At 42.6% G+C, this 17,674-nt stretch overlaps 1 protein-coding gene across 1 annotated transcript in view; it reads left to right on the top strand.

The window, feature by feature from the left end:
* Positions 1 to 17,674, top strand: part of LOC311261684 (GDNF family receptor alpha-2-like) — a 58,747-nt gene that overhangs the window by 25,618 nt on the left and 15,455 nt on the right. Inside the window, exon 4 of the mRNA XM_084360529.1 lies at positions 5,497 to 5,875. Coding sequence (XP_084216655.1) covers positions 5,497 to 5,875 — 379 coding nt within the window. The remainder of the gene's footprint in view (positions 1 to 5,496; positions 5,876 to 17,674) is intronic.

The following is a 17,674-nucleotide window of genomic DNA, read 5'->3' as shown; positions in this document are numbered from 1 at the left end:
AGTAGCCTATGCTACGCCCTTATGATGCGCCATTATGCATTTATTCCCTGTTTATCTCTGACCTCGTACCAATCCCTCCATTACATTGCCTAAAGTTGCTTATGCAGAAGATTTTTTTTCCATCTGAGCCCTCATGTCCCTACCACTTTTCCACACAAAATAACACCCTTACTTAAACTGTAAAGTACTTAATGCAGATAAATGTCCCATATGATAATATATTACTCTGTTCTGTGTTTCCTCTAATTGTTTTGTAACAGTGGTGGCAGTGGGTATATTTTTGTATTTGTTCCACATCCATCCCTGTTGTTGTGTGTTGGTTCAAGTGCTATAACTGGCTGCAGCACTAATATTGTTCATAATTAGTCACTTGACCATGATTAACGGCCTACATCTATGCAGGAGGTCTTGTGCTTATTTGTGTGAGTTTTTTTTGTTTTGTAATCGAGATGATGATTCAATTTACCATTGTATCTAGCTGTGGTGGTAATGTTCCTACTGCAGTGGTCCACGACTCCTGACCGAATGTACAGGGAACACTGTTATTGCACGAGATACAGCTTTTTATACGGGACTTCAACTTAAAAAATTCTTATAAATTAATCTCCTGATTATGTTCTCCATTCATTGATTAATTGTTTGTTTCCTAATAATTATGAAAATTGTGTGAAATGCCGTAACAATTACACAGATCTTTACATTTGTGAAGCTGGAAACAAAACTAATATCAAACGATTTATTGACTCATCTGTCAGATAGTTTAATAATAATGAAATGAATAATAATTTGTAGCAATTTACATGTATTAATCACTTTTTCATTGGCCATATGTGAGCAGATTGTAAGATGACGTGAAAAATGAGACCTTCCCCTTGTCTCTCGGCTGCCTTTACAAGCCTGTGGACGATTTATTGAAGTCGTTTAATGCTGCTGGACTGTGAACATATACAACAACTGGCTTCCGGCACAAGAAGACACAGAAGTTTTGCAGAATTATTTATCACTATATATATATATACATTTATTAAGCAGATTATTGAAACAATATCATGCAGCTTCACTTGGCACACATATCGTTAGATTATTTCCATACATTATGTATTACTGGCAGTGATGTTTGAAGGAGCTAAACAGCATGCATATTAAGACTGAGGGGGGCCACTAAGGATGCTCCAGCTTTGAATTTCACCAGAGGAAGCTCACTTAACCATACTCATAAACAGCTCAAGTATTTAGAAAGTGTGTTTACAATGATTTAAAATTCCTTTGGACGCCCCCTTCTCAACTCCACACACATTTATTCTTACATACAAATATTTAGTCTTCTCGCGTCGTTTCCTTTTCTCCTCACTCTCTCTTATCTGCACCCTGGTTCGTTTCGCAGCTATAATTTCCTGCTTAGGGGTAAATTCTTTAAAGCCTTTGGAGCAGAGGATTCCATGAACTCCGCTGGTCTTCGTCTGATGACGTCTATTGGTCTGACTTGCAAAGTAAGGCTCCGGGAAATGATGTTGTAGATCCAGTGCGCCCTCTTCGACTCCTCTGGAAACCCCGCTGCAACACAGAGTACAGAGCTAATGACTGATGAGCCCTTTGACACGGAAATGCTTGACACGCTCCTTGGGGTCCGGACTAAAGACTTCCCTAACAAGCTCTCGCACACTCACCCAGGGCCGTATTAAATCCAAACTTTGGCACCTTTCCTAATTACTGAGAACATACCCAGAGCCAAGAGCCTCTTCCTAACCTGGGCTGAACTCCCCTCTGCAGCGCAGCGTCCCTTGAGTATGGGATGATATATGAAATGCAGAATTCAAATTAGGCTGACAGAGAGCAATTACTGGGGAAGCAAGATCCCTTCTTCCTTTCTTTGGGAAAAAAAAAAATCCAGATACAGTGTACGTGTACATTTTATCCCCTTCTTCTCATTCATATGTGCTCCCTCCACCTGCCTCACCTCCCTCTTTCTCTTTATTATCCCTCTTTCTTATTTCTCCCTGGAACGCAGGTCTTAGGTAACATTGTGTTTCTCTCCATCTGTCTCATCTTCTCTGCTTCACTCTCACTTCCCTCTTTCTCTTTCTCTCCCTGTGTGTGTGTGTGTGCTGAAAGAATAGATGGTTATTCCCCATACATTGCCATCAGTGGGGTCTAATTTATGATGCCCATAGAGCAAAGAGCCCTATTAAAAGCCTATTTACAGTCGAACGGGAGGATCACCAAAAGCAATGAGCTAAATGTTATGAGGCCACAATTTCCGGTGCACACGAGACAGTTGTGAGTCAACAGAATCCGACAATTTCAAACTCTTATTGTGAAATCGTGCTTTCTATTCCCTGAATCAATTGAATACGTCACATCGTGCTACACGCACGAGTAAAACATCTCCGCACACGTTCATGTTAGTTTATTCTGCAGCCAACAAGTGTTAATGGAACAAACATTATTCATGGCTTTTCCGTCACTCAATGACACTGATCGCCCGGTGTTTATTACATCCATTAATCAATCAATGCTTCCAGCCGCCAGTCTATATGCTCATCCGTTCAGTCAAAGCCTTGCGTGCTCATTAATGTATAGTGCAGCCGTGGAGGTACGTTAATAGATATACGTGTAAGCTATTGTGATGCTGAGAGCTGTTGATGGCGCCGCTGATGGCTTGGGTTAATTATTCTGAGCACAAGAGTCGCACATCTTCCCCGAATTAGGCTGGATTAATTGAAAGCTCTCCAGCATGTCTCTGTAAGTGGCTGTCCAATCTGTTAGTCTGTGTCCTCTCATTTCATCGCTCTATCTGTCATGATCAGCCACTGTAATCAACTGCTCAAGTCTCCTCTCCCCCCTTAAAGCTTTTTCCATTTTTACATGTCTCGTATCATTAGCTTATCAACCCCTTTCTCTTCACGTTATGGCGGAATATGTTTGCTCAAAACCATCGTTGTAATGGACTTGGAAAATCAATTATAACTCTGTAACACAATACCACCGCATTTCCCCTCCCATCTTCACTTCTTCGCTTCCTTCCTCCTCCCGTCCCGCTCTTGCTATCATCCTGTTTGTGTGTAAGCACGTCAGAGCCATCAAGTGGGCTTTGTGTCTTATGCTTCGCCCCAGGACATCTTTTTGGGTTGAGCACCAAATTCAATCTCAGCTCCCCAATCAGAGGTAGTAAAAACTCGTCCATCGCTGTGGCTTCAAAAGCTGCTTCAGCCCTGCTTGGTCAGATAAATCTTAGTAGCTCATCCTTCTCCTATACTCTTTTCATCCTGGACCCCCCGGTGGCCCACATTAGAGCCTGCAGATGGCCAGGGGAGATTTAGGAGCTGCAATCCATCAATGTAATGTAGCCTGAACCACTGGACAGCCGCCCCGCTAACCTCTCCTCCAGCTGGGCCGTACTGCACCCGTTCAGGCCCGCTTCAGCCAAGCTTGGCCCACTTAAGTAAAACTTTTGGCCCTGCTTGGGCCTCATCATACCCAGTGCCAAGGTCAGCTCTCTCTTGTAATCACAGATCAACTGAGCTGCTCCTCTGTGACAAGGTTAACTAATTGTTGCATCCCGCTGAGAAGGCTTGATGTTTGTTACTGTCGCATAAGTAAATGATCGAAGCACAATTCTGCCTGCCTTTTCAGACACTTACACTAACAAGGCTGAGTCAGTTCTGCTGCCAGACATCTGTTGTGAAGTGTTTATCCTCTCCCCTCGGAGAGTGCAGGGATAAACAAGTCTCATTTGATGACACGATGATGTCTTATTTTAATGAGTCATAAAAGGGAATGCGCTTATTATTTCGAACAAAGAAAGGAAGGTTCTCCCCGGTGGCCCGTGACGAGCGCTGTAAAAGACGGCAGTATTTTAAACATCTCCCGAACTCAAGACATGTCTTATGACAACCTGCCTGTTTATCAGAAACACCTGCAACATTCAACCTTGATACATCTAAATGAAAGCCCTGGTTAGCAGAGAGCGAGATTAATTTTGCTTTCTGCTTTCTGTGATGAACTCCTGATATTACTGCTCCTCCTATTCTTCATTGGCAGTGAATTGCATTTTATCTGGCGTCATCTGACACCACAAAATCATTAATTTTGGGGCTTTGCTTATTTTTTCCACTCCTTTTGGTATGTGATGTGTTCTATGTATCCCCATTTCTACGATTGATAACGTGCTATGCAGCACTTGGAAACAAAACAGCATCTCTAGCACACCCCTCTAAAATAAATGGTCTTCTTCCAGCTCCAGGCTGTCTGATAGACACAGAGTGAGATTGGTTCTGTTGAATAAGAGATGAATCTCTCAGGGTGTCACCATGCCGCTACGACCTCTGAAATATCATTATCTACAGGGGAGGGAGGTTAACTTCTCTAATATAGCCTGAATGCAAGAGAGGGATGCCACAAGTGAACATGATCCTGCTTTATTACTGGTATATCTCAGGAAAAGGTGTGTTTTTGTCCCGCCGCTGTAGTATATGTAGTATCTCAGAACACGCACCTAATGACATAATCTGTTTCCCACAAATATGATGTGCAGCCTGAGGGGTAATTGCAATGTTTCAGTTTTTGATTACACCAGGGAAAAAAAATAAGGGAACTTAATCTTCTACTTGAACTGTCCAATAAATGAATCACACAACACGGTGTCTCCAACAGCACGGAGTCTTTGCCAAGTCCTTGAGCTTAGCATGTTTTCTGCAGACGTTACAGTATTGAGTATTGTATCCCACTGACTAGCATTCGCGTCAATAAGCTTTCTTGTCAATATTTTCCCAAGGACTCCTGTTTGCTTTACATTATTTCCATGAAGCCAACACAATACCTCGTTTACTTCATTATAAGTCAAATAACAAAACATCTAATTAAATTTAATTTCGATGAAATCAAGTTTACTTTCTACGGCAACTAGATAATGGATTAATATTTTCACAATCACATCATGGAATTACCTGGAAATGAATAGTTTATTAACATCCAATTTGGAATCATAGCTTAATTCATTCATATTTCACTCAAGGTCTGAAACAGACTGAATCAATTATTCAGTTGGAGTGGATGTGGGCTAGCTGCAGGCATTCCTCCAGTGGTTTACTGTTGGTTGGAGAAACACAGAAACAGCACAGATGATATTGAAGATTCTCCTCCTGCGCTCAGGTCCAACATTTGCAGTGAACTCCCCGACGGGTGGAGATGCAAGGGTTATTGTTTTATTTGTTGATCCTACTTGTCAGCTGAGCCCACTGTAAACCATGTCAGAGTGGTGATGTGGAGTCAGAGGATGAATGGGAAGATTTTGATCCTTCTGTTGTGATTGTATTTGATCCAGGTTGTGTTTGTTTAAATATTAACACTCGTACAAAAGCTAGGATCATAAATTCAAAATACTCATTCCCTTTGGAAATTCACGTAATAGGAGTGAAATCCAAAGGAATATTTTAAGTGTATCAATTAATTGTGAGGCTGAAAGTGAACCTCTTTTTTGTCTCTTTTCTTTCTCAGGGATGCACACAGTTGCCCCAAAAGGATTCCACTGTCTCGACCCTGAGAAGAGCTGCAACCCCTGTCTTGATGCGGCCAAAGCCTGCAACCTCAACGGCAGCTGCAAGAGGCAACGCTCTGCCTACATCGCTACCTGCAGCAAGGAGGACCCCAACAAGGGTGAAACCTGCAGCAAGAAGCGCTGCCACAAAGCGCTGAGGTTGTTCCTGGATCGTGTGCCCCCTGAGTTCAGCCACCGGCTGCTCTTCTGCCCCTGCCAGAGTGAAGGTTGCGCAGAGAGACGCAGGCAGACGATTGTGCCTGATTGCTCCTATAAAGATAAGGAGAAACCCAACTGTCTGGAGCTACGGAAGGTCTGCCGCCAGGACTCTCTCTGCAGGTGCGGGAACGGGAAATGGTGGGGGGGGGTGGAAGGTCGTGGCGGGAAGGAGGAGTGTCCTCTGATGCATGTGTGTGAGGGGTGGCAGGGCACACGTTCGATTTATGTGCATGCATGTCTGTGTGTGCATTTTTGTTTTCTTGGCTCGATGGACAGATTTTAGTGCTGTGCGTACAAGACAAGCTGCCGCCACACACATCTGAAGATTCATAATCATCTTCATGTATTCATGAAAAATGAGAAAAAAGAAAATTGAATCCGTGCGTTAGAGAGAATTCATGTTTGATGGTAATTTCCTCCTTCCCGTGGCATCCTAAAGTTGTATATTCCTCTGCTGTAACTTTGCCAGTGAAGTAATTAGACTTTCAGGGGAAGCTTGGGCTATTAGACGCAGGATGAAGATGTGAGGCTAAGTTAAAGGGACAACGCTCAATTAAGCTGAACAAAACATTAGTGGATCACGGTGGCTGCACGGGGGCCTCTATTGGATTCAAGCGGCCGGATTCAATTCACACCTACCCAGCCGTGACATGTTTCCCTGCGTTAGTGCTGCTGAGAGCAGGTGAAACACAGCGGTTGCACTATCAGCCAAATCAGCTGTCAAGATCTTTTTAACCCCCAGAACATGTGCTGTGTCTGGCCATCAACAGGCTGCACACCCAGCCGGGTAAAGAGAATGTGCGTTCATTAGACTCATGGCAAAAAAAAAGTGAGACATTTGAATAATTCTGAGCATTTAAAAGCTAATTTATGAGCCTAATGGAGTTCGACCAAGTGCTAAACCCTTCAAAGCTGACTACTAAAAATAATACTCAAGATGTGAGAATTATCAGAAGGGGCAAAGTTTTTGCTACTTTTTCATATCAAAGTTTGAGGCAGCTGATACAATTCAGTGACGGGTCTTAACAGAGTTTCAGGGTGTAATACTCCAAGAAGTGACACTCCCACCTCAGTAGTCATGGAAGATGGTAGCACCATGCCTGGTTCGTTAATCACAGTAACTGCCTGATAATTAGACACCAGACACCTCTCCAAAAAAGTACTTTAAATTATTGTCAAAAAGGTTTTTTTTGACAACTATTTTTGGGTGGGTCTGTAAATAGTAACTCTGAGCACCGGAGCGCACCCTGGCAAAATAACCGAAGCTTTTCTAAATTCAGAGCCCTGTTGGAATGGGCCGTCAGAGCGCCACATTCTCAGAGGGACAGAGCGCGCTCTGGGCACTGTGTCTGAGGAGATGGAGCAGCAGAGCGCCAAGCCCCAGGAGCAATCATCGTTTCATGAACAGTTGAAATGGCAGTCCTTGGTAAATGTAGCAACGGTGGACTGATGGGTGAATCAACAGAAATAATTCAACACACAAGCAAAGAAGAGTGAGTTGTTTGTGTCTGTGTGTGTGTAGCATTAGGCAACTCTTATCAAGTGGCCTGGATTTCTAAAACTTATTTTCAAAGGCGTGTTCTTACAGTAGAGTCTCATCATCTGTAACGGTTTTATCCGCTTTGCTGTCGACAAGCTCTTGCAAAAGAGGCGCTACATTTTGTATTATAGTACATATCGATAGGAAAGTTTATCTTTTATCTATTTTCTGACAGTTAACCCGTTAATTCGTATGGAAAGAGCTGGACTGCTTTAGAACCACACTCTCATTTTAGTATAGAGCTGGACAGGTACAACAAACAGAGGTGAGAAGTAATGCAGTACACATATTTGTTGCTGTAATTGGGTAGATTTTTCAGCTATCTGTATTTTACTTGAGTATATATTTTTCTGACAACTTTTTACTTTTACTCCTTACATTTTAACACAAATATCTGTACCTTTCTACTACTTACAATCTCAAAACAGGCTCCTTACTTTAGTTTTAATGCATTTGAACTTCAACCACCTTTGCAAACTTGCAAATTTTACTTTTACTGGAATATTAAGAGAAGAAAGAAAGAAAGAAAGAAAGAAAGAAAGAAAGAAAGAAAGATCAAGTTAGGAAGGACATATTATACATAAAGTGAAGTGGCCATGGATTTGGTTCTTGGTCTGGATGAATGGTTGACAAGTTTTTGAAACACTCAATAAATGGTCTCTATAACTTGAAAAAAAACCCTTAAAAGAGAATTTTATTTTTTCCAAGCTCAGAAAAAAATGTCAAATCACTCAACCACAATGAAAAGGAGGCTTGTTTTGGAGATTTCCAGGACAGTAATAGCCTTCTTCTTGCTAAGAAAGTGTCGTAAGGGCAATTATGTCTCCATTTTGAACCGTGCATTGTGAGGGCTCTGATGGCACACCAGACACCAGATAGTGCCTGCACCGAAGTGTTGCAGGTTTGGACCAATACGTATGCGTTTTTATCGTCATTGTTTGCTCGGATGTGACAGATTTGTAATGAATTTATTCACGCCACTAAATTGATGTGAGTAATAGTCATAAAAAACATTCATCTACATGTGAAAACATCTTGTGCCACTTTTGCATCACTTGTTGTTTTGCTCTCTTTTGGTTAACCAGACAGAGTCATATGAGAGGAATGATTTGCAGTCCCATGAATTTCAAATTAGTGTTGCTAGCCATGCATGACACCTCCTTGTGAGAAGTTTATCTACGGCGCATCGCATTCATCCTGTTTCCACTGAGGTTAGCAGCTGTCGAGGCTGAGTGCTAATGGCCAAAACCCAATCCCTCTCCAACAACACTAAATCCGACCACCACGCCACGAGAGGAGGGAAACTCTATCACCTCCTCCCCGATTTATGATTGTCTTCATAATTACCTGCTTGCCTGCATTGTGTAATCTGTTTTCAGGCTGAGTTGCTTTCTTTGACCTTTAGGCCCTGTGGTGTCTGCTGTGCTCCTCCTCATTGAGAAAGATGAAATAGAACGTTAAAGCTCATTATCGGTGGCTGCGTAATGCCCCACTGAGGTCAACAGCTCGATGAGGCCGCACACACACGTACAGTGCGGACACACGCCGGCCTGCGTAGACAACCATTCAGATGCATGCACACACAAACACACACATCCACTCGGAGCTCGAACGTGACTCTAATAATCTGCTGTTTGGGTGGTGCATTGTCCTGCAGTGACTACAGAATGTCACTACGATTCAATTAAGCTGAGATGTCATTGGTCAGTGCTGGGCTGACAATGCTCTCTGATTGGCGATTTTATCCTGCCTCGAGGCGTCCGCAATCACCACCATCCTGTGAGATATTCTCAACGTGTCCTCTGTCCGTCTCCGTGTCCTCTATCAGTTATATGATGTCAGGCATCCTCACAGGACGGCCCTGCGTCCTGGAAGACCTTGGTAGTACTTGATCTGATAATTTATCCAGGCATTGCATTAACCAACACATCATGTTCTTAATTTGTCCTGCACCTTCAGTATGTTGTACAAACAAATTGAATTTAAAAGTTATTTGTCATGCTAATGGAGGCAATGTCCGCAAATTAAGGTTTGTTTTGTGCAACCTTGGTGATAAAAAACAATCGTACAACACTAGAAAGAGCTCTCGATAAAACTTTTAAAAAACATAAGTCCCAGCGCACTGAAGTATAACACCAGAGGAAACTTTCCTAGCTCCATTCTCCCCTCTCTCTCTCTCAGAGATGTGTTGATAAAAGCAGGGGAAGATCATTCAACGACAGGCCTGCCTCCCCTGGGGACGCCTGTCTGACTCCAAAGAGGGGAAACACAGCTAGCCCGAACCTATTTCATTTTAACACATGGGACGTTTTGAGAGAGGAGGAGGGAATGGGAGGAGGAATGAGAAGGAGGGAGAGATAATGAGACAGAGAGGGAGGAGAGGCTGGGAGGGTCCTGGAATCGATCCGGGCTGTAAAGCTACTGCGGCGGGTTGGAGGTCAGTGGTTTGGTCACACAGCTATGGATCTCTGCAGCAGACTATGCAGGCCATCTCAAAGACGAGCTTAACTCTCTGCAACACTCTGATGAAGAAAGGGTCACGGCTCAAAACACGTCCAAGCCAAGATGGATTTAAAAATGTATACTCGCCTCTTTTATTATTTATTTTAGACATTGAAGGTCCAGTCTAGCAGTTCCTTGCTTTATGCTATGAAAAATACCTTGAAATACTTTCTTTTTTTTGCCTTGAGCACATCGGATGCCAGATTGGCTGTGATTTCACCTTTGGAGACTGTTCAGATTGTTCCAGGTGGAGCCCAGAGCTCAATCAAACAAAAAGTAAATATTTGAAAGGATTTCAAATATATAATTTTGGCTAGGGCTTAGGTGGCATATTGCAGTGGAAGATTTCATTCTCCTCCCGGTCTCTGTGGAAGCAATTGTTGACATACTGTGTAGATCTAGGGACTTTAGATGGACAGAGAACAAGCATTAAACTAAGCTGATTTTATTTCTTACACCTGGTTCTACTTCTGCTGCAGTTATTACATTACTTCCTTCCATAATCCTGTGCAAACAGACCTTCATATGTTTGTTACTGCTCTCCAGTTTTCCTCACTACCTCTCCTCTCAGTGTTCTCACCATCCTTCCAATGGATCCAACATCTATTCATTGGGGACTGCTGAGTCCATGGAGTGACAATAGGCTATATTTAGATGTGCTGTTTTGGGTAGAGCGGCGTGAGCATGTGTGGATGTATGCAAGCAGAGAAACTCCCCATCCATTTCCATGTCAGTTCACACAACGCTAGCCCAATGAAGCTTGACCCAAAGAGCATTGAGTTGTATGTGTGTACTATATTGATTGTCTGGACGATCAATGCAACACTTCTATCTTTGATTTATATCCCCTGGTCTCCAGGCTCACTGGGTGCTCTTTGATTGAGCTCTTTGGCCACTGGTTATCAAAGTGGGAAGCTGAGAGACAATCGATCACTGTACAGGTAACCTGACCCAGTTAGGGAGGTGTACTGTACCACGCCGCATTTATACAGAAAACTCATGGGATACTCTTTTGCACTTAGACACACACACACACACACACACACACACACACACACACACACACACACACACACACACACACACACACACTCACACTCACACTCACACACACACACTGCCCTAAATCAACAGTCTGCTCTGCTGTATCTGACAACTCAAACCTTCACTGAGGGGGAACAACATAGGGAGAATGACTGGCCCAGATGGCGTTACTCTTCTGAGACAAAGCTGAAAGAAATCAGGATGTTGCTGCACTTTTATCATCACTTTCTCTCTCACATTCACTCAAACACAGGTACGCTTGTCAGGACCCTCAAAGTATTCCATGGCCGCAAACCCTTCCCTAACCTCCCACATGCGGTCAGGTCTCAATGATGTACGGTAACTTTAATGAGCAACCAAGACATGACTGCGTGGAAACAGATTCTCAAATGAACAGCTTATTCGTGTGCGGGTGTAGCGGCAACTAACATATAAGTGCATAATTAGAGTCGAGTATGTAAATTACATGCAACCCAAATATGCCAGAGGCTGAAAACTCATGAGCGGGCAACAACAGTCAGCCTGCTACTCTACATCTGTATGTGTGAACAAGGTGTTAACAATGGCAGCTACATGCTTAAGCTGTTGTTGACTGATTTATCACAAATTTGACCTGAATCTATTCTTCAGGCTCATTTATGCTCCCTTTACATAGGAAAATACATGAGTCCATTTCAAACAATATAACTGTCACTGCTAACATACTTCAATGCTTCTGCAGCTCTGGCAGTAAAAAACTAAACAAAAAAAAAGCTCAAACTAAATGAAATAATGAAAAAAATGCCTCTTTAGGAGATAGCAAAATAATGACTCTTTAGCAAGGATATTACATTAAAATATGGATATGGTGTTGGAGGCAGAGCCCCATCATTCTTATGAAAGCTGCTCAGTGGCGCATGGAGCACAATTATTTAATCTTGCGGCTTTTCTAGACTTTCGAAATTTTGTCAGACCAAATGGCTCAAATTATGATCTTGGATTGAGTCATTTTGTGGTGCTTGATACCATCGTTTTACAGCTGTTTCTTTTACAATGTAAGCTCATAGACAAAGTCTTTTTGGCTCCAGTGCATCATGTGATGATGTGATTACACAGATTATTAATATTAATTAATTAGATAATGTCAAAACCATAGTTGTTGGTAATCTTAGTTAAATGTGAATGCTTTAAACTAAAATTCTTACATTTTGCACCTTTAACTCCCAAATTAAATTAAATAGGAAAAAAACTAAAGAGGTTTAGAGGGGCTTGGATATGAAGGGGATCAGTTTACACAAACAAAAGGAGACCTGCAGCTGCCAGGCAATAGAAAGGCAAGCAAAACTGTTTCACAGAGAAGCATAGTCCTGATCTAGCTGAACTGTGACTTATGACCAACATTCAGCTGGGTTGCATAATGTTCACAATTTCCCTCAACTAGAAAGACAAGGACAGCAAAGAAATCTCGACCTAAACAGGCCAGAGTTTCTAGCCGACAATCTATTTGGATTAAGACTGCAGTGTGTCATGGACAGAATCAGACTGACCTGGGTGTCATTCCCCACCTCTCTTAAGCCTTCACCAAAGGGCGTCTTCACACCCTCACTCACTCTTTAATTAGGAGCCAGTGTCCACACTGTGCACACAGTTGATCTGAATCCACTGCAGTCAGTTCAGGGGGATTTTGACATTCAGTTAAAATAAAAAGATAGCAAGTACTACATACAGAAGCTACAGACAGACAGAAGATTGAACATTGAGCATAAAGTTTAGTTGTAAAGCCAAGTCTTAAGCTCAAACAGCGTGTGAGGAAGAAAGGACTGCTCAAACTGTCGTCGCTCTCAAGAAATCAAACTAACATGGTCCTAACAATGACAGAAGAACAAAAGCATACAACATATAACAGATTTGTCTTATCTGCTTCTAAAAGTCAGAGGAAAACCTGGACTGTTTCTGTCTGCCTGGGTACAATAAAAGAAATCAAAAGGAGGTGTCTTTCATGATGGTGCAAAGCTCTGGTTTTGCAAGCGAAGCATGTGTCAATTGGTGACCTTTTCTTCATACATAGTACAGTTTGCTGCAGTGTGCGACTTTAATCAGGCCTCAGCTTCTGTGGAGACGTGCTCACTTTGCCGGCTACACATGAGAGCGGACAACGGGGCGAGAGGGAAGCAAAAGACAGTGAGAGAGGAAGAGAAGAAGTATTAAGAGGGATGGGGCAGGAGCTGGAAAGAAAGAGTTGTGCATTTAATTCCAATACATGGATTAGTATATGCCCATTTACTTTGCTAACCGTAATCTCTGAGGGAACATGGTATGGCAGACAACTGCAGTCATTACTGACAAGGCCTCTTCCATTCCCTCACAATCACTTCCTCCAATGGTCCCATATCTATTATTAATGCAGACATCATCAATAGGACTTCAGACTTACCTACAGTACAGGATGGTCGATGCGTGGTTTTCGAACGTGTCAATTAGAGCAGCTCTTTCACTCTTAATCACTCCGACTCTGAACTTCTCTTTGTACTTAAGAAGTCTTGCTGATAGCTCTACCTTTCTCTAAACTTTTCCCACAGAATTGTTTGATATGTGACTAATAGCTATTTAATTACTGGTAATAACTGTTCGGCAGCCCACTGCAAAGTCTGTCATTTTTTCGGGGACAGTTCATCCATTTGTTTGATGTGTACACTGTGTCTGGGAGATGCTGTTTGCCTTGTTCGGGGAGTATTTAGGGAGTTCAGATAACCTTGAATAATCTACTCACCCCTTACCAAACAGTCAGCACTGGATTTAGTGTGTGGCGCGCTTGATTTAGCATTCATCCCAATGACATAACACTCAGTGGGGGGTGGTAAGACATCTGCAGCGGGTGGTGTACACAAGCAAACACAGAGAGCCATAGAAAGCAAGAAAGTCAAAGAAACACTGACTTGTGAGCCAATTTTCTGGTCACCAAACAAAGAACATTGCAGCCATGCATAAGTAAGTGTTTGAAAATAAAACACAAAGTGGGCTAATTAAATGTGCAATACATTGTTGCTTGTTTTTGGACTCTGGATATTCGGCTCATTAATGCAGGGGAGGTTGTGTCACCAGACAGTTTTTGTTAGTTTCAATTCTCTGCTGAGTAAGGGGGCGAAAGGTTGTGTCATGTGACAGCTAAGCTTAACTGCCTTGTGTTTTGACTGAATGCCATCTGTCCACATTGCCCTTTTAGAGTATTGACTGGGAATCCCAATGAGTACAGTGCTGCCAAAAAAAATGGCAGGGCCCTGTCCGGTCACATTTAAGAGAAAATAGCTGTCGGTAAAATGGACAATCACCTCTGACCAGAGCAGATATCAGGGTCACTGACAGAAAGTGAGGTGGCAAAGCAGGAGAAAAATGTCAGTGCAGCGACAAAAAGTGAGTCTTTTAGTGGAAGAAAAATAAAATAACTCTGACAGATGTTATGCCCTTTTAATCAAAATATATTCATAGCGCTCCACCCACAAGGTCATTGCTGTATTGTTAGGCTTTTCATGATAATTGATATGACATAATGAGCCATGCTGCATAATGCAGAAAATTCTGGGTGTCAGAAAAAGAGAAATGGTAAAATCTCTGCTACACCAAGCCTTATTGTTTACTCTGGCATTTAACATCAAGAGCCAAAGGACACTCGGGACTGTGGAGTCATATTGATTGAACCAGGGTCAAGTTTCCTTGTTGTGAGCACTTGAGGCTCCAATGACAATCAGCTTCTATGACAGTGACAATGGGATATAAATGAGCGCGGAGGAGAGGAGAGGAGAGGAGAGGAGAGGAGAGAAGGGGAGAGGAGGGGAGAGGAGAGATAAGGTAGGAGGAGCACAACAGAAAGAAGAAAAGAGGAAAAGCAGAGCCGAGTGAAACATCTTTTGTTTTTCCTCATTTGCTTCATGTAACTGCTATTATGTCGGCAGCTATTGTGTCATGGTTATTGTTATGCTTTCTGTTGACGAGTGAGAGATAGGGTTTCTAAAGCCTCTCTAGGCTGAAGACTGTGGGAAGTGATAAGACCGAAGAGCTGTAATTTCACATTTAACAGAAATTATCATCAGTGGAAGAAGTCATATTTGTGGACGGATCGCGGAGGGGAAGTCTCTAAACCAGATAGAACTCTCACTAGATTTGTTTTTAATGTAGAGAGGAAGCTATTAGAGGACTTTGGAGTCTGAAAGCTGTTTTTCCACCTGCCCCTCCTCCTTCATGAGGAAATGGCTTCCAAGACTGACACTCATCTGATTTGAGTCACATTGTTTGTCACGGGCATCAAGTGATAGGAATAAGAATCCATATAAAAAGCCATTAGTTTTCTATTACTGCCAAGCAGGATGGACAGGCACTCAGCGCTCAGCCGAATCACTGTGTTTAAAGTGTCAGGTTGGTTGAAAGAAGTCTACCTCTGTGGGGGCTCCCCTGCCACTTCCCTGGGGGCTGAGTGGCTGAAATGACCATAAAACTCTGTTGAGCTAGACAGCCTGTAATTTCAGCAGCGAGTGGCGCTTTGCCGAGGTATAATGGAAAGCCCGTGGAAGCCATGAAATTTGCTGCATCCCGGTGTTGGAACACCATTGTCTGAACACTCAGGACACCTCTCTAAACTTTAAATTACTGTTTTCAAGCCGTCATTGTCTGGAAGAGCTCTGCATCTAAAACGAAACACAGTACTTGTTCAGTTTCTTTAATCTTTGGTGGTCTTTGCCGTTCCCACAGAAATCTGACTTTCATATTCTTTACTAGCACAAAAGTGTGAGTAAAGTGCTTTTCCTGTGAGAAATAGAAAAATGGAAAATGTGGTTTAAAGGTTGCTTTGTATAGGCACAATAGACTTGTTCTCGCTCCCTTCTGTCTGTTGTATCTTTTTTTATCATCTGTGGTGTGACTGTGGGTACAAGTGCCTTCTTTCACTCAGAACAGGAATGTTTTAGAGAGGGCTCTGACTGACGAGGGCAGGAGCGGAGAGGCATAGGTTTGGATTTGGGTCTTCTTTGTTTGCGTGAATTAACATAATGTACTATGTATTGCTATCTGTGTGCGCCTGTGTGGGTGTGTGTGTGTGTGTGGGCATCCATATCAGACTTTGCAGCAATGGTAGAGCGCCCATACGTCCCGTTTTCTGAAGCGTGGCTTTAGATGTGATGTTAGCAGCATGTCACGTCGAGAGGCTCTCCGGGTGAGTTGATAGGAGGGCGGATGGAGATGCAGTTGGAGTAATGAAGTGAGTCTGAGTGGGGTTTTGCTGCTGGAGGCCTGAGCCCATCACACCACACTGGCTGCATCTCTGCTGTGGCGAAAGATACAGAGAGAGAGACACAGACAGGCAGGCAGGGAGACGGAGAGATTGTAACCTCACCGCCCCATGTTTCCCCTCAGCCAAATCTGCTCATCTCCGCTCGCCTTATTCGCAGAGTTGCGATGCAGCATAACAATAAGCACATTTGTCTTTAACTCATCGCAGCAACAGGAGGATTCTCTCTCTGATAAACTGTATTAAGGCTCCATCTACCCTCCTCTCTGAGTTTCCTGAATGACAATGTCCCTCCTGCCAGAAGCGATAGATCTGGTGTGTGCAGGTAAACAAGCAGGAGGCTCGGTATCATTACAATGCATCTCATCTAATCCAATTACTCCAGAGCCTTATGAAAGAGGCACAAAATGATGAATAAGTGATCAAGAAGCGCCACTGAAGAATATGTGATACAGCTGCAATGCATATTTAAAGACAGGGCAGTATGTAAATGTGTGTGACATTAACATTCCACCTGTTTAGGCTACTTGGGCATGAGTGGTGTGCCCCATCAGCACTTTATTGTTGTTTTTAATATGAGTCTCTTGCTCAGCGCAGGAAGACAATGATGTAGATGCATCCGTCAGAGTTCCTCATTAACAACAGAATCACTTAGTGACAGACAATAATGAATCTTTGACAGTTTTGCTAATCATTGACAGACGTGGGAAGTAAACAAGGACAAATACTTTGTTGCCGTACTGATAACATACTACTCCCTACATTTTAACACAAATATCTGTACTGTTCTATTTATTACATTTTCAAAACAGGCTCATTACTTTAGTTGTAATGCCTTTGGGGGCAATTTCGATGAAAAAAGGTGTGTTAGTGTCTCGTATCTGCAGAGACCCTGCAACCCTCTGCCTGGATTTTCTTATTTTCTCAGTTTGTTGCTGTGCTCGGTTGTTTTATCAACCCAAAATGTCCGTATTAGACATTGTTGGAATGAGACCCAACAATCAACTATCTTTCTGGTGCTTTAACGACAGCTCAGATGAATCCTACTGATTCTGCCTTTAAGTGATGTGAGACTCAGTTAGCTTTGCACAGAAATGGCTGGTAGAAATGTCCTTCAGAGGGATACTTTTTACTTTTATACTTCGATTACATTTCAGAACCTGTACTTCATTACTTTTACTTGAGTAAAGAATGAGTGTACTTTTGCCACCTCTGATCAATCACATATTTTGTCGAGTACTGTTCCTATTCTGTGGAAAAACATGTATTTAAAGGTGCTAAGTCGTAGCATTTTAACATGAGGAGATTATTACGACATTCATGTTTACACACTTGGACAATGACTTACCAGGAAATGACTTTACACATTTTCCCTTAGTGAATTGTTTCTCATATATTGCTTTATGGAATGAAATCAGCCAAGAGGAAATTGTTCCTGTGGCACAAATTAAGGGTTACACTTTTTAACACCTCTTCCACACAGAAAAAGGATGAGCAAAAAATGAGCAGAGAGAACAAGAATGAGAATGAAAAACCCAGTTCAAACATGTCTGACTGAAGTGTAGGTAGGTTGGTA

The sequence above is a fragment of the Pagrus pagrus genome (genome assembly GCF_965226575.1).
Source record: "Pagrus pagrus genome assembly, chromosome: 8".
Taxonomy (NCBI): Eukaryota; Metazoa; Chordata; class Actinopteri; order Spariformes; family Sparidae; genus Pagrus; species Pagrus pagrus.
This window is presented reverse-complemented; position numbering and strand designations above follow the sequence as displayed.